Source organism: Acomys minous (genome assembly GCF_964271855.1).
Source record: "Acomys minous genome assembly, chromosome: 9".
NCBI classification, from domain to species: Eukaryota; Metazoa; Chordata; class Mammalia; order Rodentia; family Muridae; genus Acomys; species Acomys minous.
The window spans coordinates 116,266,226-116,293,238 of record NC_140490.1 but is presented as its reverse complement, the minus strand read 5'-3'; the positions used below and the strand labels follow the sequence as shown (position 1 = coordinate 116,293,238).

The 27,013-nt window shown below is 44.7% G+C and overlaps 1 protein-coding gene across 2 annotated transcripts in view; it reads right to left on the bottom strand.

Moving 5' to 3' along the window:
* Positions 1-27,013, bottom strand: part of PTPRB (protein tyrosine phosphatase receptor type B) — a 110,351-nt gene that overhangs the window by 26,414 nt on the left and 56,924 nt on the right. For both annotated transcript variants that reach the window (XM_084794132.1, XM_084794133.1), the window contains 13 exons: positions 25,474-25,737; positions 20,105-20,368; positions 19,307-19,570; positions 18,216-18,479; positions 17,533-17,802; positions 14,229-14,492; positions 12,411-12,674; positions 11,123-11,404; positions 9,136-9,414; positions 8,505-8,654; positions 5,714-5,957; positions 3,645-3,751; positions 807-906 (listed from right to left, as the gene is read on the bottom strand). In XM_084794132.1, the coding sequence (XP_084650258.1) occupies positions 807-906; positions 3,645-3,751; positions 5,714-5,957; positions 8,505-8,654; positions 9,136-9,414; positions 11,123-11,404; positions 12,411-12,674; positions 14,229-14,492; positions 17,533-17,802; positions 18,216-18,479; positions 19,307-19,570; positions 20,105-20,368; positions 25,474-25,737 (3,016 nt within the window). The remainder of the gene's footprint in view (positions 1-806; positions 907-3,644; positions 3,752-5,713; positions 5,958-8,504; positions 8,655-9,135; positions 9,415-11,122; positions 11,405-12,410; positions 12,675-14,228; positions 14,493-17,532; positions 17,803-18,215; positions 18,480-19,306; positions 19,571-20,104; positions 20,369-25,473; positions 25,738-27,013) is intronic.

Sequence of the window (27,013 nt, the reverse complement as noted above, 5' to 3'; positions counted from 1 at the left end):
GGACACAGATTTCTTTATTCTAACTACGTTACTTGGTTCCTAAGACTTCTCCCACATATGAAGGCTGTACACACTTGTGCAAATGTGAAATCTTCACATTCCATGGAAGCCTGCATTTAGCCAGCATCTCTTTGGGTCAGGGAAAGGAGATGGCAGCAACTGAAAAGTGCATGCTAGCTCTCTCCTTTGTTTAAGTTCTTTCTGAAATTAGCATGGCTGGCAAATCCCAAGACGGTGATGCCAGCCATACTTTTCAGGACATTCTGTAGACACACGGTTTGGAACCGTCTCTGTCGTCACGAGTCTAAGTACCACCTCAGCTGTTGGACCTGCACAAAAGGATTTTGTTTCATATTTTAATAGCTCTACTGATGCCTCTCAGTCACTGGTGAGCCCTCCTCTCAGGCCTTCATTTGTATATAGCAAATCTGGAGAGCTGTGAGTCATGGAGTCAGAGTTTGACTCTTGTTATTATTAATTAATTAATTAATTATTATTATTTTGTTTTGTTTTGTTTTGTTTTGTTTTGTTTTTGAGACAGGGTTTCTCTGTGTAGCCTTGGCTGTCCTGGACTTGCTTTGTAGACCAGGTTGGCCTCGAACTCACAGCCTCTTCCTCTGCCGCCCGAGTGCTGAGATTAAAGGCGTGTGCCACCACGCCCAGCAATTAATTAATTTTTTAACCAAGGAAACTATGGTAATTTCACCTGGAGAAACAAAACTATTTTCCCCATTCAGGCCAAAGGGCATTTTTAGTAGCATGTCTACTTTTGTGAGCCTGATCACTAAAGACATCTTTGAACTTACTTGACTTTCCGTCTGCAGATGAAGAAGGCGACTAGGGCCACCAGCATGCCAATGAGAAACAGACCGGCACTCACACCTTCAATAACTCCAAACAAGGGCTCTGCAGTCACCAAGGTGGAAGAAAACAGAGGAAAGGAGAGGAAATCTGTGGTAAGGAGCCAGTATGAAAGCTCGGAAAGCTCTCTCCCTTAGTAGCAGTGTTATTAGTGCCATTCAAGGCCCCTCACCCCCAGCCCTCCCAACCCCCAACCCCCGCAGTGAGGTGTTGACTATTCCAGCAGCTGACAGCAGGCAGCTGAGATGAAGGCATGCCTGCTTCATATTATAGGCAGGTTGGTTCCAGAGTAAAAAGTTTATCAACTTTGGGAGTTGATGACATGACATGTGACACTGTTACCAGCCTTCCTTCTGTGTGAAGAATCACACAGTCTCTGGGGTTTTAGAAAACCCAGTCCATTAGTAAGTTATTTTAAGAAACTCTCACATTTACTGTCTTTACTTTTTCTTCCCGTTTCTTTCCTTTCTCCCCTTTCCCCCACCCTCCAGCCCTTCCTTCTCTCTCTCTCTCTCTCTCTTTCTTTCTTTCTTTCTTTCTTTCTAATCCCTGATACCTTGGATTGCAAATGTATACCATCACATCCAATATCTGGAAGTTTTATTGAGCTATAATTAACACACCATATAACCCACCTAGCCCAATGGTAGAATTCTATAGTCTTTAGTGCACACAGTGTTTTTACACACATCACCACAAATAACTTGATAAAACTCTAGTGTCCAGCAGAGAAGCCTCCTATCTCTTGGTCACTTTCCATTTCTCCTTTTCCCCAGCTTGGGCCCAGCTAACTCCCTTTCCTCATCTACACAGGTCTACTCTGGGCATTTAATATAAACGAAGCCATAAGAGGCGGCTTTTGTGACTGGCTTTGCTAACTTAGCGTGATGTATTCAAGGCTTATCCGTGTATGCGTGGGCACCATATATGCCTGGCGCCTGAAGAGCCTGGAAGAGGGTGTCAGAGCCCTGGCAACTGGAGGTCTGGATTGTTGCAAGGCACTGTGCAGGTGCTGGGACTCAATCCCAGGTCCTCTGGAAGAGCAGCCAGAGCTCTCAGCTGCCAGCTTTGTTTGTCCTTATTGTTGAATTACAATGTAAGGGTTCACTGACTATTGACAATTTCCAAATATTTCTCTCATATTCTGTGGGCCACCTTCGCAGTTGTTAGATGCTGTCTTTTCAAATATCAAAGGTTTTCATTTTGGTAAACTCCAGTGGTTTATCTTTCTCTCTTTTCTTATGTTTTTGATATTTTACCTAAGACATCACTTCGTAGCTCGGGGTCACTTGGACTTCCCCCTGTGCTTCCTCTTTGAAAAGTCTTCCTATTTTGCCTCTCCTGTTTACTTCTGTGGAGCAGCCCACTTTGTGAACCCCACTCTTAGACATTAGATCTGCTGATTCTATATTGGCTTTCATTACTCATCAAACCAACACAATCATTTTCCTTTTAATGTGCTTATGGTTCTACTTTGAATATTTGCTTAGCACTTTCTTTTATGGAACTACATAATTTTTTTGTTGTTGTATAATAATAGTTCAAATAGGAAAGAATTGTGTTTACAAAGCCTCTACTTAACCAGTAAATTACAGACAAACACAGCTAAATCCTCTTAGCTGGCTTCTGATCCCTATTTGGCCTGAGATGGAGGAGATTATCCCTGTATTTGCCAGAAACAGATAGGAAGGTCTGTGAGGCTGGGCCAGCCTTCATCATGCAGTGGGAGAGACCAGCACAGGCTGAGCGTAGCTTTGGGTCCTCCCAGGTATCAGGCAAGAGCTCCACCACAGGGCTCCTGGTGAGAAATGACACAGTGCCCTCCAAGTGAACATTTGTATTTATTTTTAAAATAAAGAAATTTAATTAATTTATTCATTGCATGCATGTGTGTACTGTGGTGTGAGTGTGGAGGCCAGAGGGCAACTTGCTTCTTGTCTTTCCTATGTGGATTCTGGCGGATCACATTCAGGTAGCCAGGCTTGGAGGCAAGCTCCTTCTACCTACTGAGCTGGAGAGTCTTTAAATTATGTAAAAGAAAATGTAACAAACAAAAGGAAGACAAAAAAAAAAAATCAACTTTACCCTTGCTATTTTGGGATATCATAATCAATACTTTAGTGGTTTCTTCACCCCCTCTTTTACATGTACACATGCCCCTAGTGTTTGAGGGGGAGTGCTTCCCCGGCTCCCACGCCTAAATGGTGGTGTATTATTGGCATAGCACCCCCCCCCCCCACCTCCTGCTTGCTGTAGGACACCTCTGGGTTGACTTAGAACGGTATACAATGCAGATGCTGTTTCAGGTATACGACTGTTTAGAGAGCAGTAAAATGAAAAGAAAGCTTGTTTATATAATTAGCACAAACACAGTTTGGCTCTTGAACATCTTTTGATACACAGTATTGAACTTGTGGAAACAGAAAAACAGCTCTGTCTGTGTATTTTCTGCCCCACCTGCAACAGAGACCTGTTGGTGCCAACTTGTACTTTGATCTGGGTAAGCTCTTAGTATGAATGTTTTCCATTCACTTAGAAATTCATTATTTTAGTGGAAGAACATCATGTACTTCCACCTTCCTTTAGGTTAATCTCCTTCTGGTCTGTTTTATAGAACTGGTGTAATCTCTCTGATCCACATCAGTCCATGGTCATGTGGGGATTAAAAATCCAAGGGAAAATAAATATCCCCCACCATCAGGCCGGTGGCCACTCCTCCCCCACTGGAGGCTCTTGTAGATCACACTGTGCCTAGAGAGGGCCTGGGTGGACGAAAGCCGTACCTGATTCAGTGGTGATGGGCAAAGAGAAAAACGTGTCTGAATAGAGAGGTTTTGTGAACTCTTTCAAGTCCTCATCAAATAGCTGTGTAAAAGCCCGGATGCTGATTCTGAAAGAAAAACAAGTTTATTTAGATGCAAATCGGTGACTCAGCATAGTCAAGCCGGCTAAAGGTCCTGTTCAAGGGGGAACCACTGGGTAGCTGGTTATTCCTACATAGGGTGAGATGAGTTACGGAAGCAGACAGACACGGGTTCATGCAGGCATGCACTGACTTGCTCATCACATATTGACTGAGCTCCTGCAGTGTGTAGGTCCTTCTTCTAGGAGCCAAGGATGGTAAGAGGGAAAAAAAAAAAAAAAACAAAGACACAATCTCTACCGTTACAGAAGCCCATGGACACAGTGTGTCCGGTGATCATGAGTACCACCGAGCAATGGGCATAGGATTTAAAAAAGAAGACGACTGACAACATCAAGTGTCACTACGGTGATTATCACTGAGACGGGCAGAGTTCTAATTACGTGAGGCCATTTACTGTGTGGTTCTTCCGTGTGCTTTGAGAAGTTATACCTTCTTTTACGCTTCAGGGTTTGTCTTGCTTGGTCCCTTTGCTCATAAGCATCCTATGAGCCATGTTGTGCCGAGTACCTGGTGTGCTGCTCTGTCACCAATGTCATGTCTATCTCCCCAGTTACACTGAACCCTTGAAGTCTAGTGAAGAGGATAAGTAATTCTGTAGAGGGGTAAAAGCCATGAGGAAAGTTTAGGATTCAAAGGATGTAGGGCTAGGGGCTGTTAGTGATACCAAGGGCGAATATAACCCCTGAGCTAGGGTTGGCAGGTGTGGTGTGGGGCTGGCTGAAGATTGAGCTGGCTTTATAAGCAGGAGTGGATCTTTGAGATGCTTCCCAAAGACCACAAAAGCACAATTCAAAGATTCAGACATGTAGGAGAGCCATGCCACAGCGAACTTAATGGAGTCAGGGGTTAGAGTGGCACTCAAAATATGTAAGAGTCAGCAAGACCCCAACATTCACCAACCAGGATGCACACTGGCTCTCGGGGAACCTGCCTGCTGACCCTTTTGCCTGGATTTTCAGATTTGCCACAACGCCCAAGAGAGGATGTCCATTCTCTGAGGAAATAATAATTTTGTATGTCTAGCTAGGCATGGTGGCACAGGCCTTTAATTCCAGCACTCAGGGAGGCAGAGGTGGGAGGATCTTTGTGAGGCCAGCTTGGTTTATAAAGCGAGTCCAGGACAGGCAAGGTTACACAGAGAAACCCTGTCTCAAAAAAACAAAAACCAAAAATCAAAACCAACCAACCAACCAACAATAACAACAAAAAATTACCACCACCACCAACAAAATTTTGGATGTCTGTAGCCTTATCTTCCAAGACGGGTTTCCTCTCTCTGGAGGATGCTGACTGGGGCCTCTATTTACTTTTGCAAACACACTGAGGAAGAAGAACGCCGAACACTCCTAGCCATGGAAGCCTCTGTTGGCTGCAGCTGTGCCTTCTGGGGGCCAACAACTAACAGCTGCTGTGCTCATCTCCTTCAGAGGGAGGAACAGGTGCTTCCCTATTCAGTCAGGGCTCCTCAAGAGTTCTGCCTGGACCCTAGCACACTTGCACTTTCATGTTTCCACCCCTCAGAGAGCGAGCGTCATTTCAGTCTCGCTGTCAGTGTGTGACGGAACTCCATAATGTTTGGGTCCCCCTAAACTCAGCCTACTTGAAGAGTTTCACAACAGTGAGCATCGTAAATGACTTGACAAATGCTAATGCAGTTGCAGGAGGGGGGAAATTCGATTTATTAAAAGCCCCTCAGTGCTTCAAACAATGAATTGGAGCTTTTTGTACGACGTTGAAACCCCTCCTTGCACATTACCTGAGAATGGAGGCAGAAGCCCAACTTTTATAAATTGCTCTCTGTAATACAGAGTGCTCTGGAAGCGTAGGCTATTAATCTCCAGGAGCTCATAAGCAGCAGGTGCTCAGGTGGCTGACTACCTCATAATGTTGTACGTCTCTCTAACAAGCGATGGCAATGCATCTAACCTGTAGGCGGTATGCGGCTTCAGTGGTCCATCACAGAATTTTTGCTGACTGGGATCACATTTTCCACCAAGGCTGTCCATCTCTGCTCCAAGCTTAATGTTAAAACTCTTAGAACCACTGTCGGGGCTTTCAGCACATTTGCTGGCGAAATAATTGGTCTGGTAGACGCGAACGGAGGCGTTGTGCCTGTATTCCAGGTAGGAAGGGAGGGGATGCTGCTGTTCTGGTTTTAGCTCATCCATGCCTGCAGGAGAGAATTCACAGTTAAAGATGTGTGGGCCTGTGTGTGTACATGTGTGTATGTGCACGTGTGTGTGTGTTGTGTGCTATGTCCCTAAGGCTCCATCCATGTTCACCCACTGTCTTTGGTTATTCCGTAGTACATATTCTGCAATCTCAAAAGCTGCTATGAAACTACTTTTCTAAAAATAAGTACAAATAATTTTATAATCACACACATGCACAATCAGTTCTCTAGAAGATCAGATTGTTCACTTGCATCACGTGATTAACATGTGCCATGGCGCCAGATGACTGGTAATTTCTCATCAAGAGAGTGAAGCTACTTAATAACTTCTCTACCCTGTCAATCTCACTGTAGCCGCGGACACTCCAGTGACCTGGGAGACAGAGAGGGGATGAGAAAAATCATGTCCCAAGGCAGAGCAGTTGTTCCCCAAGGACAACGTTGCATTCAGAGTGGTCTTGCTGCGGTAGCCTGAGCACAGTGTGAGCCTGGCTCGTTTGTCTGCTTACTCTGAGGACCTCCCAGAATGTCCTCCTTGTCTGCCCAGCCTGCTGTGTATGGGCACTATGAACTAGTTTTGATGTTGTGTAAGGGGGGAAATAAAAGCATAACCAATAAGAAATGTTCTTCAAGAAGTGGGTTTGTCATAGCACCTTGGACTTTGCTTAATAAGATCTGCTCACGGTGAGTATCTTTTAGAAATATTTTTTTCTGATTTATTGGTATTTTATTTATGCTGTATTTGGGGAAGCAGATTTGTGGGGAGGGAAGGAATTGACCAGAAGTGATTAGTTCCAAGAACTGAGGTCCTCCCGATGTTCTACTCTGAGGCCACTTTAGAAAAGCTTGAGACAGAGACTTTGGGGTTCTTCTTTACAGCTCTGTTCCTAAGCATTCTGCTGAAACCCCAAAGCACCTTTCAAAAGGTCCTCTGGGTCCCTCCTTCTATATGTCCCTTCTGCTCTGCCCTTTAGCCAGTCTTTAAGATCCAGCTGCTAACTGGCCTCCTGCATTTGACTGGTTTTGCCGTCGATTTGCCTTTCCTGAAGTGGAGATATCATTTTGTTGGCAATATATGAAAATGAATATTGCCTTTAGGATGAGTGTATATGGATGGATTGTTATTGTTAGATACCAAGGGACCGTCACCCAAGTCCGAGGATACCAGTAACTGAGCCTACCTGGTTGTGGAGAACAGAGCAGGCTGCTTTGCCATGTGTAAGATTTTGGTCACTGCCCTAGATGCGTGTGGAAACACATTATCTTCATTGCTGCCTAATTAAAGTCTATCCACAGCTCACAAATTTATCTCCAAGTACAGGATGTGAGGAGATCAGGGATGCACCATTGACCCTTGAAATTATTTAATTAATTATGCATAACCAATTTAGTACAACTAAATAGAATATAAACCATATAGACTGTTAAATACCCAGTGAAACTAAAATACCATTTAGTCCATAAATTGTTCCAGTGATTGTTATGTTTTAAAATTCCCCTTTACCTGTAAATGGCTCAAAATTGGTCAGAGATGCTTAGGGCATTCATGTATAGCACCTTCAATGATTCTGAGAAATACAAGGAAGGTGAAACAGACTAAGGCCAGTGAGCACATCTCTCTTGGAGAATGAACACTTAAGACCTTAACAGTATTGAATACTTGAGTGCATGAACCCCCAATACAACACCTCCTGGAGCTTCTTTGACAGAATGTGTCAATAACAAACTCTAAAGTGCACAATTCAGTCACGTGTAATGGTGTGACAGTCATTGCACAGCACTGGTCCAGTCTGTGGAAGCTGGGTTGGCCCTGTGTATTCTACAAAACCACATGATGGAATATACTGTTCAAAACCAACAACAGTAAGAGCAGGCAAACAGAACTCAGAGACACCAACCCCATAAAGGAGTGATACTTCAAATGGACACCATTTCTCTCTTGCAGGCTTTTGGGAGGTTTTGTGAATCGGTGCATAGTTTGGGAGTATGTGGCTGTCAGAGGCATTTGGGACAAAGAGAGATAAAAGGTGCTGAGATATTTTGCTACTTAATGGCAGAACTAAAAAATAAAATTAAAAAAAGGAGTAAACAAAATTGATGGGTGTCCAGGATGATAGTCATGTATTTCCAATAATGCTTGGAACATAGTAAAGGCTCTAAAAATGGTCTTTGTTGTTTCTTTTTTTTTTTAAATAAGTCTTGCTACGTAGCATAGGATGGGCTTAAACTCACAGTAGTCCTCCTGTCTCTCCTTAAGTGCTGAGTTTGTAAGTGTGGACAATTGTTCAGCTCGGTGGCTATTGTTTTTGTTATTTTTATTATTCTCCTTTCATTTAATCATTATGCTGAAAGATAACAGGACTTGTTGCCAAGAGCCCCTGGGATAGCTTCACCCGTAACTGCCTCCCTGCATCCAACAGACACAGAACGGAGTATTAAAATTTTAATTTTCTACTCTTCAGACTCTGTCGTAGAAGGAGGCCTCACATGACCTTCAAGAAGGCAGCTCTGTGTCTTTGGGTTCATTAATTCTCCATTACTTACCGTCAGCCTCTCTCACCACCACGGTGAAGTACTTTACAGCTCCATTGCTGTCGCTGAACCAGCTGCAGTTGATAGTGAAGTTGATGGAAGATTTGCTGATCAGCACGTCCTTTTCATTCACGCGGATATTCGGAGGTGGTGCAGGGGGGCCTTGAAAAAAGAGCCAAGAAGGGTCACTGGGATACTTTCTCTTCCTGAACAGGTCAGCCTCTGTGCACTAGGGGGTGTGATTAAAGCCTCCATGAAGAAAGGCTCCTCTTCTCCTTAAGGAAGTAGGCAGATGAAACGATTTGCCCGTGGCACCTCAGGCATAATGTAAGGGGTGTCTTCTCTGCAGGATTTCCTCAGATTGTAGCATCAAGTGGCCTTAAGAGCTCCACTAGGTCTAGACTAACTATATCTGGCAAGACGGTGATATCGCCACTCTTAACAGGCACTTTAACACTGACGTGTTAGCGACTAGAGAACTTTACCCAGAGAAATGTCACCATTTTCCTGGAGCCATTTGATCCTCTTCTCCAAGTAATAATGAGACAGGGGTCTGTGCATGTGGACTATGTGCAAGCAAATGGCAGTGACGGAGATGGCCAAGAGAGACGCAAAGGCCATGCTGACCTTTGGGAACACTTACGGTCTATCATAGTGATTGTGCTGCCTTCAACCACCTCGCTGGTCACACCGGCTGACTGCACCTTGATGGACACCAGGTACCGCTTATGAGGGACTAACATCATGATGTTGAGTAGAGACTTTTCTTTCTCCAGCTTTCTGGAAAACTGGATTTCCTGGGTATCCATTTTCCGGCATTCAATGCTATAGCCATCAAAATCAGAATCGGGTGGTATCCACGAACAGGCAATGGCTGTGGAGTTCTGAGGGCGGCAGTGCAGGTTTTGTATTTTGTCTGGCTCTGTCAAAGTGATGGGGAGAGACACAATTCAGCCGTGTGGAAGACATTTCCTCCAGCACCACTGGGGATAACTATTTGACAGTCTCCACAATTTACTGAATTTCTTTCTGGGGGGGAAGATATTTTTAAGGGTCTTTAAGGAAAATTCCTGGCTACTAAACTTCACCTTGAAAAACATGTTTAAGGGCTGTGGTGGGCACACACACCTTTAATCCCAGCACTCTGGAGGCAGAGGCAGGCGAACCTCTGTGAGTTCAAGGCCAGCCTGGTCTACAGAGTGAGTTCCAGGACATCCAGGGATACAGAAAAACTCTGTCTTGGAAGACAAAAAAAGAGGAAAGGAAAAAGAGAGAAACAAACTGGGCCAGTGAGGTGGCTCAGCAGGTAAAAGTACTTGCAATCAAGCCTGATGGCCAGAGGCTTTTCCCTGGAATCTGCAGTTATAAGGAGACACAAGTGACTTCCTTAAGTTGTTCTCCGATCTCTATATATGTGTGCACCGTGGCATACATACATGTGCATAGTCATGAAAGCACACACAAATGTAAATAGACAAACAAGTGTGAAGGAAATAGTTTAACGCGTAGCTTAGGGATGTGGCTAGGTAACTGAGCACTTGCCCAGCACACGCAAGGCCACGGGTTCTCTCTTCAATATTGCAAACCCAAACAACACAATAATAAAAACCTCACTAAAAGCAAAAGCACTGTCTCTTTAGAAAACCCCTAACATGCTTGGAAAACCACAGGTGAACACACGGGAACTGGCAAGGCAGAAGGTGAGGCAAGGCCCCTGAGCCTGAATACAAAGTTTTCACCAACACTTTGGGACAATAAAGGACTTTCCACCTCTAAACCCACCTGTATGTGAGGGAAATTAGGAATCTCTACTTCATATAGTTATTATAATCATTTAACAGAGGAAACATGTACTGCCACCCAGAACACTGGCTGGCAGAGTCATCACTCAATAAATGTGAACTCCGTGGAAGACAAGGCTGAAAAATAACTTGAGTGACACATGACCTCCGCGTGCTAACTTCCATCTCCTTCCTCCTATCTCTCCTACAGAAACCTGGAAGGAATCTAGCAATCTATTTTCTACTGTCTACTGGGAGTAAGTTTCTGCAATGTAAAGTATGCCTGTGATGCCTCTGTGGGTGTGGGGCAGCCTGCTTCTGGGTGAAGTCCTGCATTGAAAAGGCAGCAAATACGCCACTTGGGCCAGATTCTCTTTGTGCCAATCCTCTGCCCAGTTAAACTTCCTCCGGCTCCTCCACATTTCTCCCTTCTCTTTCTGGGCCTCTCGGCGTCTTACTTTCTCTACCTACTCTCCGTTTCTTTTTTCTGCCTCTACCTGGTTAATTCCGCTTCTCGCTCCGTTTTAATTTAGGTGTTGCTTCTTTCAGGAGGCCTCCTTGTTTGGGGTCAAGTGCCTCTGACATGAATCCGGTGACATGTATTTCCCTTTCACACCCAAAATACAATTTCCTGTTAGTGATAGTACTGTCCACCCAAGCTGCATGGGGACAGAGATCACTTCTTTGTTGAGGTTTGTTGTCATTGCTGAGTGAATGAAGAGAGCAAAGGAGACCCGTACCCAAATCCAGATCCAGCCATCTCAAACCAAATAGTGCATCCAACCCAAGCCCCGACGAGATGGTCCTCTCGTCCCATTTGAAACCCAAGATAAGTGAAACAAGCCGTACTTGTCCTCACAGACCCAGAGATTGGTTTGCTGTAGGTTTTCCAGGAATCACCACTGACAGTCCTGACACTGAATTGATAGGACCTTCCTGGGCGGAGCCCATACACGATGCGCCCTTCCGATTTTCTGCTGCTGTAGGGGTTGAAGACAGTAAGTGCGTCTCCGGGGAGCCACTGCAGCTCAAAGTCATTGTAGTCTGTCCAGTCTGGGGGTCCCTTCCAGGTGATGGCCAAGGAAGTGTTTGCAACATCGGCAAATGACAAAAGACTGGGGGGATTTGGGGCTACACATAAAATAAAACGGGGGGAAAAATCACACAATCAGATCTGTGACATTACAGAGTCAGAGCACTGAGTTGGACATCAGATCTCCTTCAATGAACAGAAGGCTAAGATGCTAACGATAGATGTGGACACTTTCTTTTAGAGTAACTACCGTGTAGAAGGCTCTATCTAGTATTTTGTATGTCTTTTCTTAAATATTCATAACCAGTTTCCTGACTATAGAGCTACAGAGCATGAGAGTGCCCTGAGCAGGTTACGTGTGCAGGAAACTATCCCACCGTATTTGGAAGCCGTATGCCTGGTGTTCAGAGGCAGTTCTGCCCAGCTTCAGATAATGTTGAAGACGGACTCTGAGGTGTCACAAGAGATCATCTGTGTGCACGCAAGGCGTAACAGCATTTAGGAGAGGCTGCTCCACAGCAACACAATGACAATGTGTATAACTGTCCTCATTTTACGGACGTGGAAACAGAGGCTGAGGTGCTCAGTAAACTGCCTGGCTTCATGCAGGAGAGTGACAGTGCAAAACTGAGAACCTAGTGCATATCTTGGTTTTATCTTGTCATTGTGTAGGGCATATGCCTCTGTGTGTGTGTGTGTGTGTGTGTGTGTGTGAGAGAGAGAGAGAGAGAGAGAGAGAGAGAGAGAGAGAGAGAGAGAGAGAGAGAGAGAGAGAAATGAGAGTATGTAAACATCCCATGGTGCATTGTGAAGGTCAGAGGACAACCTTGGATGCTTGCATTCTACCTTGATTAAGGCCTGGTGTCTTTGGTGTCTGGCCCTGTTTATGCCAGGCTGGCTGTCTACAAGCTTCCTATGTCCTCCACCTCCCATCATGCCTTAGGAGGGCGCTAGGATTACAGACATACGCTTCTGCTTCCAGGCTCCACTTTACTTGGGTCCTGGGGATTTGAACTTGGCTCCTCATGCTTGAGCAGCAGGCGCTTCCCGCCCTCACCCCCCCACCCACCCACCTTATCGTTAAAGTCATAATGGGCTTCTTACCTGTTCTGCCCTCCCCGATGACCTTATTGCTGAGGTCCCCACTGTGGGTCACCACATACAGTGTGTATTTCCTTCCGGGGACGAGGCCTTGGAAACGCCACTCCGTCAGGCCCTTGTCTTTCCAGCTTTCCTTTTTCGTGCCGTTGGGGTTGTAGAGAATCAGCTCGTAGAAGTCAAAGTCCCCAGAGGCCAGGCTCCAGCTGAACCAAAGGCTGTCTGTCGTGTTCCGATTGGATCCTTTGAGGTGATTCACGGCAGCTGGGACTGAAAGGAAAAAAACTCGCACTGAGAACATGACAGGTGCAAAGCCATGGCGGCCCACAGGGAGGACCTGGGCTGTGCGGGCATGTGGTTCAGTTGTGCACGCTATGGGTTCCTGCTGCTCACGTGGGGCTCACGTGGGCTCTCGTGGGGGTAGTGATGGGTGGAGATCAAAATGAGTCAAAACACGCGGCAATTCTTCACAATGGGATCCTTAGCAGTTATTAGTACCAGGTGGCAACGTGCCAATTGGCTTCTAGAAGACCCAAACGATGGTTTCGGCTCCTCCTCTCCTGACCCACCTGCCTGACAGCCAGCATCCCATAGTCACCCTGAGCCTCTTTACTGCCTGGTCTACCTTTGGCTTCCCAGTTATGTCATTTTCTTTCATGTTAAAGTCTGTTTGGACATAACCTCGATTTAGGAAAATAGTGCTCGGAGTCATTTCTGCTGCAATAGATACCAGTCACAATGCTACCTGCTCCATAGGTATTTCTTTAAGCTGGTGTTTTTGTTTGTTTGTTTGTTTTGTTTTGTTTTGTTTTTTGTTTTTTTTGGTATCTTTTTGGGTAATGAAGATTTGTTCCCTCCTCTAATGTGGAACCCCACTAGGTAGTGTCGGCATTGGGGGCTCACACTACACACACGCACATCTCCCACTATCTGCTTATCAATGTTTTGTTGCCCTGACCAAGCACAGTGATAACAATGGTGACATCTAGGCTATTTGAGGTCTGAGCTTGTCATGGCTCCTTTTTAGTCCCTTTGGGAGAAAGGTAGGAATTTTCCATTGCTTGCCCTTAGGGCACTTTCTTCACATTTCTCCTTTCACCATCAGATCTCAGCTGAAATGCCCTCAGGTTTAACATAACGCCCTGTTCTGCCAAGCCATGGTCAGGACATGCTCATTTTGCGGAACTTAAGGTGTTTCAAAGTCACCTCCCTTTAAAGTGTCCTGTCCCAACCCTCTTCTCTCTCTAAGGTCAGGAGCTGTCTTTCCTGGTCCTTGGTACTTTCCAGGAGTCGTGTGCCTGGCACCTCACTAAAAAGCAATTGTAAAATGAGGAAGAATTGAGTATGATTCAACTTATTCGCAGCCCAGAGAGATTTTTGTCTCCCATTTTCCTGGGACTCTTGTTCATTTTAGCTAGAGCTCTGCTTCTAACACACACACACACACACACACACACACACACACCCTTGGGTAGACCTGCTCTGCTCTCCATCTATTCCTTGTGGGAAGTTGCGGGGCATAGTTTGACTAGAGACATGAGGGTTTACAATCCTCTTTTGAGGAGGTTGCTGGCAAGTAGAGGAACTGGGTTAATTTTTCATAAATCCCACCAGATAATTGAACAAAGGCAAAGAAACAGATGCCAATAGAATAAGTAGACACAACTCACACCTAGTTTGAGTTAGGGTCAAAAGTCTCAAGGACACACATTCATACGAAGTTACACTCTGGGCAGAACAGGGAAGGAAGAACAAAGCAAAGCTGAGCCGGTCGATACTGTGACGCCTCCCCTGCAACCCAGTCCTGTTTGGGCCTGCTCTTACCTGTCCTGCCGAAAATGAAGGACTCATTAGACAGTTCCCCACTGTGAGTAACAATCACCATCTTGTACATTCGTCCTTGTAGCAAGTTCCGGAAAGAGAAGCTCTGGACAAGCGGGTCAACTTGAGCTCTTTCCTGAAGCGTTCTGTCTGGGTTGTACAGAAAGATGTTGTACCAGCTGAGCTCCCCCTCCGAGGCAGTCCAGCCGAAGGACAGGTGTCTGGTGGAGTTCTCTGTGATCCTCAGATTGGTGACAGCTGCTGGGACTGAAAGAGTCAAGGAACAGCAGAACGGGTCAGCGGATTTTGATTTCCTGGCACAGTCCAGGATGGACACCTTGGTAGACGCAGCCCTCCCCAAACACAAACAACATCCCTGCATTTCAACAGATTCAAACAGCAGCTTCTTAGTGAGACCTTGGCGTCAGCCCTTTCCAGATGGCATTCCTGTCTCTCACTTGGATAGGTCTGTGCTCCAGAGAAACATTTATGCGCTTTTGGGAAGACTTAAGGCAGTGGTTCTCAACCTCTGGGGCATGACCCCCACCCCCACAAGGGCCACACATCAGATTCTTGAATATGAGATATTTAAATTATGAGTTGTAACAGAAGCAAAATTACGGTTGTGAAGTAGCAAAGAACATGATTGTAAGGTCAGGGTCACCACAATGTGAGGAGGAACTGTATTAAAGGGCGGCACACAGCATTAGCAAGGCGGAGAACCGCTGCCTTAGGACATCGTGGCCAGAGTCCATGTGGCCGAATCTCTGTCTCGGTGCACCATGTGACTTTGAATGGAGAGCCATGCTCCCAGATTCCACGGCCACAGGAAGATCTACATCTCAAAGAGGTGGAGCTTTGTCAAGCTTGAGGCCTGTGAGTGTGAAGACATGTACGGTGGCTGAGAAGGTGCCCATCCCTGGAGGCTGTGGGGTCAAGTCCATACGTTGTGTTCAGGACAGGCGTTCGACCCATCACCTGCGAGGGCTTCTGCTGTGAGATCCTTTTGTTATTGAATGTCCATCGGTAAATCTTATTCCCCGCCCCAAACAAACAACAAAGACATGGGTCCCCCCAAAACTAAAGAATTATGAAATTTGTGAATTACTGATGCTGAAGCATTTAGTTTAAAAAAGGGCCACAGAGAACAGGAAACAATGACGGGAAATTATCCTCACAGATACTTTTAACATGCAGAATAAATGTTGATTTGCTCTGTGCATCTAAGTATTTTTCTGATGCCCATTAGATGAAAGATCCAAAGATTATCTCTGAGTGCTAACTGAGGGCTCATAGATGATCACTGGGCTTCAGAGGGGAGGCCCAAGGACAAGAGGGGGTGGACAGAAAGGGAAAGGTGGACAGTAGTAAAAAAAAATGGATTTAGGGATAGGAGAAAAAAGAACAACAGGAAAGACCCAGATCATTCTAAAAGTGGCATAGGTTAGGGATTTTCACTGGGGTCTTAACCAGAAGTGTTTCTAAAATTCTTATATACCTAAGCATTTTTTCTACCATAAGTTTATTGGTCATATGAATTCTGTAAGAACTGTTTGCTGGGAGTGGTGGTGCACGCTTGAAATCTCAGCTTTCAGGAGGCTGTGGTAAGAGGAGAGTACCTGAGGTTTGAGGCCATTATGGTCTGCGTAGTGGGCTCTTGGCTAGCCAGAGCTAGGTTGGAAAAACCTTGGCCCAAAACAAAAACAAGCACACAGTAACCCCCCCCCCACAAAAGCCAAGCCAACCTACCCCCAACAAGGAACTATCTCATCATATCCTTTATCTACTATAAATTAAATAATGGGGCTCGAAATGACCCTTTCACAGCGGTCACCTAAGTCCGCTGGGAAACACAGTTATGATTCATGACAGTCGCAAAATTAAAGTTATAAAGTATTAATGACAATAATTGTATGGTTGGAGGTCACAGCATGAGGAACTATGTTAAAGGGTCGCAGCATTTGGAAGGTTGAGAATTGCTGCTCTAGATCTCAGTGGAAAGTTCTCAGTGTTCCTCGAATTCAGTATGATGTTGGCCAAATTTTCCTCATACACAACTTTTGTTATGCTTCTTCTAGATCAAATTTGTTCTTCTATTTTTTATTTTTAAATCATGTAGAGCAGCTGAATGGTGCTGGGTGCTTTCTCTGTGTTAGGGAGATATTAGACACATATTTGCACATGTTGAACTATCCTAGCATCCACGAGGTAAGTCCTCTCAATTACAAAGGGTGGTCTTGTTTGCACGCTCCTGGGTTAGAATTGCTAGTGTTCTGCTGAGAAGTTTTGCATCTGTTTTGCATCTATGCTAATTAGAGATATTAATCCATAATCTCCTTTTTGTTGTATTCTTATCCGGCTTTGGTATCAGGATAGTGTTGCTCTTGTAAAACGGTTTTGGAAGAATTCTCTCTGCTTCAGATTTTTGGGGCAGATTTTTTTGTTTTGTTTTGTTTTGTTTTGTTTTTTGTTTTTTGTTTTTTGTTTTTCGAGACAAGGTTTCTCTGTGTGTAGCCTTGGCTGTCCTAGACTTGCTTTGTAGACCAGGCTGGCCTCGAACTCACGGTGATCCACCTGCCTCCCCAAGTGCTGGGATTAAAGGCATGTGCCACCACGCCCGGCTTGGGGCAGATTTTTGAGAAGAGCTGATTTTAGCCCTCCTTAGCTGGTGGTAGGGAATCACACAACGGAGAACTACAGAGGCAGGAACTTCAGTGCTGGCTCCCTGACAGGTTGAGGCATGCCCTCGTGTAGCTGGCTGAGGGACAGGACAGCGGTAGGGAACCATGGTAACCACTGTGTTGATGCCGACTGGAGGTCCTCAAAAACTGGAGGGAGCAGAAGATCAGGGAAACAGATGCAGAAGTTGAGATGACATCACTACTGGGCCATACCATGAGCCAAGGGATGTGAAAGTCAGGGAAGGGAGGGGGTGGATTTCCCCCTGAAGAACTTCGAAACTATGTTGTCACCACCTGACATCTTATTTTAGTCCTTGTTTCAAACTTAGAAGACCGTATGCTAATACACTTGCACCGTTTCAAATGGTTAAGTGTGCAGCAAAGTTGACCTTGGCCATAGTCAACTAAAAGGCTTGGTTTTAATGACAAGTCAGAATTGGAGTATAGCAGGCTCAAACCTGTGTGGACTGGCTGACTCGCTGGGAATGCAAAGTCGGGATGAATGTGACTAGTGTGTCAAGAGCTATGCATCTTCTCCCAGCAGGCCTCGCTCTCTCACCGTACAGTGCCTACAGCATGGTAGACAAGGATATAGCTGGTACAAGACAGGAAGTTGTATTACTCACCGGTTCGGCCTTCAGCCTGGGCTGCTTTACTAGAGAGGCCTCCGCTGACAGTTAAGATCTGCATCTTGTATTTCTTGCCCGGTGTTAGGTCTTCAAATTTGTGCTGCTTTGAGGTAGCCGGCTCTGAGGTGTTGCTCAAAAGCATCCCGTTCTCATTTAGAAGTAGGATACGGTATCTTTCTGCCACGCCAACGGCTTTCTGCCAACTTACTGTTAGGGAGTTACTGCTGTACGCATTGTCTGCAACGACTCCCTGGACAGACGCTGGAACTTCAAAGAAACAAGAGAAGAAAAAAACCCAAAACCTCAGGCATGGTCACTTAGAGCAAAGAACTCAACTGAGGAAAAAGTCTCTAAAATCATTCTGCACGACTGCACTTTCATTCCCTAAAAAATTTGAATTTTTTTTTTGCAAAAACCCAAAATTTGAAAAGTGCATAGTTATGAAGACTTCTGTCTATATATAAGATTTGAAACATCCTTTAGTAAATATACATTTCTTCAATCACCTTTAGTTATTTAAAAACTCTATTAGGACAAAAACATACAAAGTGAAGACGAGAAATGCTCTTGAAACTGCCACAAAATGTCCACACCTAAGTAGTTTTAAATTAGATTTTCATCAGTTAGCTAAGTGCCTTCACTCACTGTCCCACTGGGCCTTCGCCAGCCACTGTACTTACCTGTCTGCCCGAGCGCATCCACTTGGTTGCTCAGGGACCCGCTGATGGAAGCAATGGAGATTCTGTATTTGGCTCCGGCCTCCAGCCTGAGGAACGTGTGCTCTGAGATGTGCTTGGGGATAGTCTGCGACTCCACCTTCTCGTTCTGCCTGAATGCTGACACTACATAGGAGTCGATGTCCCCACTGCCAGGGGTCCAGGTGACCATCAACCTATCTGTGGCTCCATTGGCAGAGATGTGAATATTCTTGACAGGACTGGGAACTGAGAGAGAAGCTAAACTTAAGCTATGCACCGAGGGAATATTCAATTAAAATTTCCAAGCTCAGCTGGGGGTGTGGCTCAGTGCTGTAACACTTGCCAGCTGTGCAAGGTCTGGGTTCAGTCACTGGCTCTTCCCAGGCTGCGCTTTTAAACATTTTATCATTTACTGTGTATGTGAAAAAAAATCAAAATTGCCTTTTTTTCCCCCCCTGACTCTTCTGCCCAAGCAGAAGTTAAAGAGAGAAATTTCAGAGGGAGCTCAAGGCCAACACAGAGAAATGAAAATGGTAGCCATATATTGGGGGTTGGCTAGACTGTCTCTATCTAAGACTTGGTTTTCTTATTTCCTAGCTATGCGATAAGAGGAAAATGATTCAATCTATGTACGTTCCTTCATAAAAAAAATTCCAGGGCAATAACAGTAACAAGTCATAGAGTTGTGACAACTGGATAGAATATACTTTGCTATGGGCTGCCCCCTCCCCCCCAACAAGCTGCCGGCTTATATTATTAAATAAGTGTGATAGCTCCTAAAAGAATTCCAAAGAACGGACCCCCATCACAAGAGTTACTTATTAAATATGTAATACAATCTGTGTGCCCCAGAAGGCCTACCTAGGAGTATGCACTCAGTGTTATCTCTGAAAGGTTCCTTGGCACCTCTGTATCATAATGTACATTTATTATCCTTCCTCGACAATGCCATTATCACCACCAGGACAACTTTCTGCTTCCCTCAAGTCTCTCACTCCTCCACGTCTTAATCTAAATACTTGCACTCTCAAACATTCTAAACACATCGCTGTGTCCAGTCAGGCTTAAATTACCGGTGAGGCCCTCAATGAAGGCTGACTGCTGGACGTCACCACTGATGGTCAGGACGAGGATTTTGTAATGGCGCCCTGGTGTGAGAGCGGTGAACTGATACTCAGTCGCGGTGTTCACAAGGTGTATAGGCGGAAAGACTTTCATGTCATTGAAGAGCAGCTGGACCTCGTACTGGTCAACGTCCCCATTGGCTCTTGACCAAGTCACATGGAGACCCTCGGTACTCCGGTTGAGAAGTGTGAGGCCCTTCACCGGCTCCGGGACTGGGGAGGGAAATGAGAAGATCTTTCGGGAACAGGGCTGATCAAGTTTACCTACCCAATCTATGAATCACACCCAAGGGACTGCCAAGCTTCTCTCTCTCTCTGAAAAAACCTTGAGTTACTTCATGCATAATTAAACAAGAAAAATTGAAAGCAACTACTTGAGTGGTGATTTTTTTTCCTCCCTGACATAAATCTTATATGCTACACGTTGGTAGGATGTCATTATAAAGTGAGTTATGGTCTCAATCAGAAGACAAAACAAGCTGTCTAGAATCTTAATGCCTTGATGCAAGAAGACAAGGAATAAAAATGAAACACTTGTTTTTCCTTCCCCCGTCACCGTACTTGCTTTTATCTACCAATAAATGTTCTGCAGTTTTAAGTTGTTGCTTGGCTGGAGGATGTAAGCCCTGCATGAGAGTCACTGGGACTACAGTCGACTCATCAGGAAGTAAAGACAACCCAGGCTTTGCATTTACGCAGTGACCGTCAAGTCCAGCCACCTGTCCTTCTGATAACCCCTCCACTTACTCGTTCTCCCGTTCCCTTGTTCACTGGCCTCATATTGTCCACTTTTTGTACTGACAGTGACACTGTACAGGCGTCCAGGGACGAGCTGAACAAATACACACTCATTTTCTGACTTGGGAATGATTTTGGCTTGAGTGAAGCTGTTTTTGTTTTTGATGGTGACTTCATAGTGATCGAAGTCTCCAGTGGCGTGTACCCAGGACACCTTTAAGTAGTCGCTCCTGGCCGAGTTGCTAACACTGATTCCCCGGACCTTGTCAGGCACTGAAAAAGAGAATGATTAAAGTTTTCGTGGTCCTGGGAGAGCAGCTTACTCACAGATGACAATCTGAGACAATAACACAAAGAAACTGGTTTTTTTGTTTGTTTGTTTTTGTTTTGTCATGTGCATTGAAAAGATTAAGCCTCAGACCTATGTACCACTAAGGGGAAAGGTATTTATGATGATCTTTTGGAAAAAAAAAACCAACCTGATGAATGCCTTCTAGTCGAATGTCTCAGGAGGTGGGATATTAACCACATGACTGGTGCCTAATATGAAGGACCACAGTGCAATGATATTCTGTGTTCCTTTGGCAAAGTGGAAAACGGGCAGAGCCAGCTATGGGAGAGGGCATCCTTCGTGCCCTTACACAGAGGTCAGAGAACAAACCGTCGTGCATACATGATGAAGCATTGCACAGTCTCACTATTAAGTTCTCATTGGCTTGAAACACAAACACTTGGGTCTCTCGCTTTTACTATCCAAATATGAACTGTGAGTGACTCTAGGCAACATAATGGTAACTTTGAAAGTTCAAGTCTCTGAAAGATTACATACATGTTATGTACATAAAATGCCTTCTCCTGCTGAAACAACTGAAAATTTAAAGCCTTATTACATTCAGATTGTACATAAGTAAAGCTATGCAAGGAAGAGACGAACTTGGTGAGTCAAGACGTTGACTATCGTGGGATGGATTAGTCAGGCACACACCATGTGATGGGGCACAGATTACTGACAGAGTCCTAGCTAGGTCTTATTTTAGGCAGCAATTTCTCATGCCATTTTAAATTTGTAAAAATTACTAGCTAGAGGCCTAGAAAAAAACCAAAGTGTTGATTGATATGCACTCTTTTGAGGCAAGAGTTATGACTAATGTTATTTTGTAAACCCGAGGCTCCTTCCAATAGATGTGTAAACAAACGGTTCCATGGCCCGATGTTTTCCTTCTCTGTGAATAGGAGAATGCATTTGACTAGGAACACTGCAAAATGAAGCAATTCTGATATTAAGGATAATCTATTTCAATTGAGGGCTGACTTTTGGTTCAGTAATAAATTACAAGCTCTCTTGTGTATGCACTGTATACACCTCCCACATGCTGTGTGTGTCTGTGAGCAAAAGTGGAGGCCAGAGAGTGAGATCTTCCTTGGTTATTCTCCACCTTATATTTCGAGAGAGGGTCACTCACTGACTCCAGACTTTGTCAAGCTGGCTGGGCTGACTGGCCAGCCAATGAATTCCTATCTGCTTGTCCCTGCCTTCTAAGCATAAAGTGCCACTGCTACAGATGATGTGCCACTGTTAGAGATGATGTGCCACTGTTAGAGATGATGTGCCACTGTTAGAGATGATGTGCCACTGTTACAGATGATGTGCCACTGTTAGAGATGATGTGCCACTGTTACAGATGATATGCCACTGTTACAGATGATGTGCCACTGTTAGAGATGATGTGCCACTGTTAGAGATGATGTGCCACTGTTACAGATGATGTGCCACTGTTAGAGATGATGTGCCACTGTTACAGATGATGTGCCACTGTTAAAGATGATGTGCTACTGTTAGAGATGATGTGCCACTGTTACAGATGATGTGCCACTGTTAGAGATGATGTGCCACTGTTACAGATGATATGCCACTGTTACAGATGATGTGCCACTGTTAGAGATGATGTGCCACTGTTACAGATGATGTGCCACTGTTACAGATGATGTGCCACTGTTAAAGATGATGTGCCACTGTTAGAGATGATGTGCCACTGTTACAGATGATGTGCCACTGTTAAAGATGATGTGCCACTGTTACAGATGATGTGCCACTGTTACAGATGATGTGCCACTGTTAGAGATGATGTGCCACTGTTAGAGATGATGTGCCCCTGTTACAGATAATATGCCACCCTTACAGATGTGCCATTGTTACAGATGTGTGGTGCCATGCCAGGCTCTTATATGGGTGCTGAGGATGCAGATTTAGGTCTTCCTGCCTGCATGGCAATCATTTTACTGGCTGGGCCATCTCCCCAGCTACAATGTCTGCTTCTATCTGACTAGGACCCGACACGGATGCTCAAGAAGAATCATTGAAAAGAGGCCTGTCCTTGATCCCAAGCACTAAGCAGCTGCTCCAATTAGCTGTCTTTTTTAGCTCTTTTGAACACCTCTAGGCCTGTAGGAGTTTGGTTTACGTCACAGGATGTCTGCTCTGGCATATGCCAAGCCCATGTCCTTTTCTTCTACTTTCTCCCAAATCATAAAACAGCCAGAAATTCCATCATTTTGGTACCTAAACTGTATTTTTCCCCCATGGTGCTTTTATACAGGTTGCCTTAATATCTTTTGTTGGATTATATTTACTGACCAGTTTTATATTAGAACATAGTGCATCATGGGTCTGGAACAAAGACAGGGCTTTACCTGAAACCAATTACAGTCTGTTAGCATTTAGCCACTGCAGAGATGAGAGATTCTGAACCGGCACTGTATGCACAGACTAAGAATGGTCAGTGGTCTAGGCAATTTACTGAAGGCAAAGTAATTACTACAGGAAGAAGAAGTAGCTGGGCGAGATGCTAAGTCAATAAAGGGCTCTCCAGGTGGAACAGGAAGCCATTAGTGAGAACGGCTTTAGAGCACGGTGAGAGGACGTGACTCGGGATTAGAAACATTGGTCTGCTCGACCAAAGGGGGAAGAGGAGCATTAGGGAGGGTAAAGAGCATTAAGGCAGTCACCCCAAATCAGTCTGACAACAACTCAGACACGAGTCTCCAGCTAGAGTCCCTGGCCTCTGCCAGTCACGCACTAAATCCAAGTTCACGCTGGGGAAAGAGTCAAGATGCTGCTTTGAGTAGAAAATAGCTTTTCTCACATTTAGGGAGAAGAAAATCTTATCAAAAGGCCTTGCAATACCGGAGTCACGTGGACAGGGGATGCTAATGAGGGAGAGCATGGGAAGCCAGCCATAGCGAGAAGACGCAGCCCTAATTTCTAGTCAGTCTTAGGCTCAGAGTTGATCAATATGATGCTCTGACTCAAGATTACTCTGGACGTGAAAATCAGCTTTTCAGATCACAGTCACGATTGTAATTATTAGTATAACTAAACTTTAGGTAATTTGATGGAAGCGATAATCTCTGTCCCCAATTAGCGTGTCTGAGTCTGCTGTGATGTAACGGCTGAACTCTGCCACAGCTTGGAAAAGCCACACTTTGTTTCTGGGATTTTCATTACCTCCAAATGAGAGGACAGAGGAACCATTTCAGTGCTAGCATTCCATAACCAGCAGGTAGCTCTTGACTGGGGAGAGGGGGAAGGAAGTCCATGAGACCCAATAGAAAGCTATGTGCTTCCTTCTCCAAGACCCAGGTGCTGCAGTGATGGCTAAGTAGTTAAGAGTGCTTCCTGCGCTGACAGAGGACATAGGCTTGATTCCCGGCACCCACAGCAGCTGCCTCACAACCACCTGCAAGGCCAGCTCCAGGGAATTTGACACCTTCTTTTAGACTTCCCAAGCACTGTATTCACATGCACATATTCGCACAAATACACACATAATTAAAAATACTAGAGATAAACATACAAAGAAATGGCCAACCCTTGTTTACTGCTCACAACTTCTATGTTGCAAGGTGACTATGTTTCTGGAGTCTAGGGTGACCAGGCGGAAAACCTTGATGACTCGTCCACCCAGCAATGAACCAAGCTCTACTCAGGACTAACATCTAAACTCACTAACAGGGTGACATCGTTGTCTCAGATGATCATGGAGAAAGAACATTTTCCAGTGCAAGAGTCAACCGAGAGTCCAGTGGGAAAGACTTGACAAAGTATTGACATCAACTTGAGCAGATGTCAACCCCAGAAAGCACGAATACATGGGGAAATGGTAGTTGTCTATTTTAAGTTTCTTCTAGAACATCAAAGACCAGGTGTTCATCTGCTAAGAGTTTTGCTCCCTAGCCTAGGAACTACAAAGGGTCACATTTTTACCTTGTTGTTCAAAGAACGAACAGTAGTTTTGACCATCACATATTTTGGGAAAGGTTATAGAATGGAGAATATTTTTTTTAGACTCTGGAATGAACCAGCACTAAGTTTAAGTCCAAGATCTAAAACTTCCTGGCTGCTCATCAACAATAACAAACAGTTGGGCAAATGACTTAACATTCTTAACATTTGGTTTCCTAATCTGTTGGAGGAGGGTCCCTGTCTCACGCACTGTGTTTTCAGATGCTGATTCCAGTGCCCTGAGATCTGGTTACTGCCCTGCTGTGGGCATTGTTGTGACTGCTGAAATATCTCCTGTATCTACATGATGTAAGGAATGCTCCCCAATTATCCCTGATTGGTTAATTAAAAAATGCTGAAGCCTGTGACTGGGCAGAAGGGAGGGAAGCAGGATTTAAGTTCCTGGAAGACAACGGAGCAAGGAGAGAGAGAGGGAGCAGTGGATGGAGAGAAGAAAGAAGGAGCTCTTGACTGCATGGAGGGACCAAGAGCATGAGGTCAAGGGAAGTGCTCCACGAAGCCAGAGGACTGGTGCAGAAGCCACCCAGGAGCCACCAGATTGGTAAGTGTCTGGTTTTTATGTGGGTTGTAAGGTTAGTTGGATTAGAATAGCCCAGAATCTGCCCAGCATAGTGCCTACAGCTTAATAATAAATCATAGTCTCTCTGTGTCAGTTACTGGGAAACTAGCTGGTTAAAGAAAACTGCTACTGTAATAATTTCCTGCATTGATATATACAGAATAATTAATTCTCTATACATTAATCTGTAAAGATGAGAATAATAATGACTATCACAGAAAGGAATGTGTTAAGGATTCATTGGTTAACATATGTGCACCCGTGTTCCAGTAACCAACCAGCACCCCCTAAGCAGAACTACTTGTTATCCTATTTAAATATAATACGAATTCTAGCTACAAAAAACTAGGGCAGTCTTCCTGTAAATGTAACATCTGCTCACATACTGAGTCTCTTCGATTAAAATAGGAAGACTCCAGAGCAATTTCGTAATGCTAGCTGCCTTTTATCCAGGACCGCTGCAGGTCTTTGATGCTCAGAGCCACATAGGTGGTGCGGCCCTCTGACCATCCTTACCTGTGCGTTCCTCACTGGAGGAATGGCTTGCGTAATTGCCACTCCTGGTGGTTATGGTCACGTTGTAGAGGCGGCCCGGAGTGAGGGAGCTGAAGGAACACTCACTGACAGTTTTGGCAATGATGAGGGACTGAACCATCTTGCCATCATGGGAGAGAGTCACCACATAGCTGTCCACGTCTCCAGGTGCCGGCAGCCAGGAAACACTGAGGTAATCGTTTCGGCCTGAATTGTTGACTGTTACTCCACTCACACTGGACGGGACTGTGAGTTCAAACAAGGAGGAAAATCGTCAAAGAAAACACAGTCAGAAGTTTGACCAGTGTGCCCAACAAAAACTGTGGAGTGGGAGATCTGAGTTGACTATACAGGAAGTTGAGGTGCCAGGACCCCAAGTGGCTTTGGGAAGATAAAACTCTTTCATCAGAAGGCTGATGAGAGAAAATCCCAAGGAGGCCGTTAAGACGCATCGTACCTCAACCATCCTGCCACTACTAATTTATGCAGTTTCTGTGTGGGGAGTATTTTCCAAGATATTTTACGTGAACGAGCCAAGAGGATCTTGGTAGGAAAGGGAACACAAATTTTAATAGTACAAATGAATCAATTTGAGTCAAACTTGTAAAACATAAATAAATTAAAAAACTAAAGAGACTTGATGGTAAGGGAGAAAAATTCCATGGCTTTTTTGAAGATCTTAGACTCTGCATTACCTTTGGCTTTCATATGATCAGGGTTTTTTTGTTTTTTGTTTTTTAATTCCTAAGGAACTTAATAATCGAAAACACAGCTGGAGGTGAAACTCTCCCTTTGTAAAGCACTTTCTGCCCTCTAGTGGCCAGAAGCCTAAAAGTGCATCCTGCAAGCCTGTACATCTGGAAACTGGGCAGAGAAACTAGTCTGGGAAAACCATCTTTCTGTGACCATACTTTTCACTTGCTTGTATTAGTGAGAGACCAATGCCACGAAGTTTACCAAGAAACTTGTATGGATGCCTTAAGGTTTTTCCTGGCTACAAATACAAAATGACAAATTAGTAGCTGGGGTATTGAATAAAAGTTCATTACGTGTTGGAGATGTGCATCCGGCCCACATGACTGCCTCTGGTAGTGGCAGACTGAACTCTTAGGGTACACGGACTGCACGGCTGTGTTCATCGGGGGTCATTTAGCTTTAGCTGGCGGTTTTCACATAATTGTCGGGGTTACTGCCTCTCACATAAAAGACAGGATTCAATTCAGTGAAACCTGAGATTCCTAATCTAATATGCCCTAAATTTTATGAATTAAAATCCAAGTCACACAGTCGATGGGCTGTGCATATACTGTTTAGAAAGTAAAAATGGGATTATCAGGAGGAGTTTTGGCAAACGTGCAACCCATTTGATTAAGATGAAACAAGCACAACATTTCCCTAGAATGAAAATTTCCTCAGATCAGGATTTGATTGATCAAATGTCTGATGCTTTTAATTTCACTCTCTGCCTACCATTTTATGTAGGCTGGAAAGGTTTTTGTGTGCTCGCTTCACCTCTGTGCAA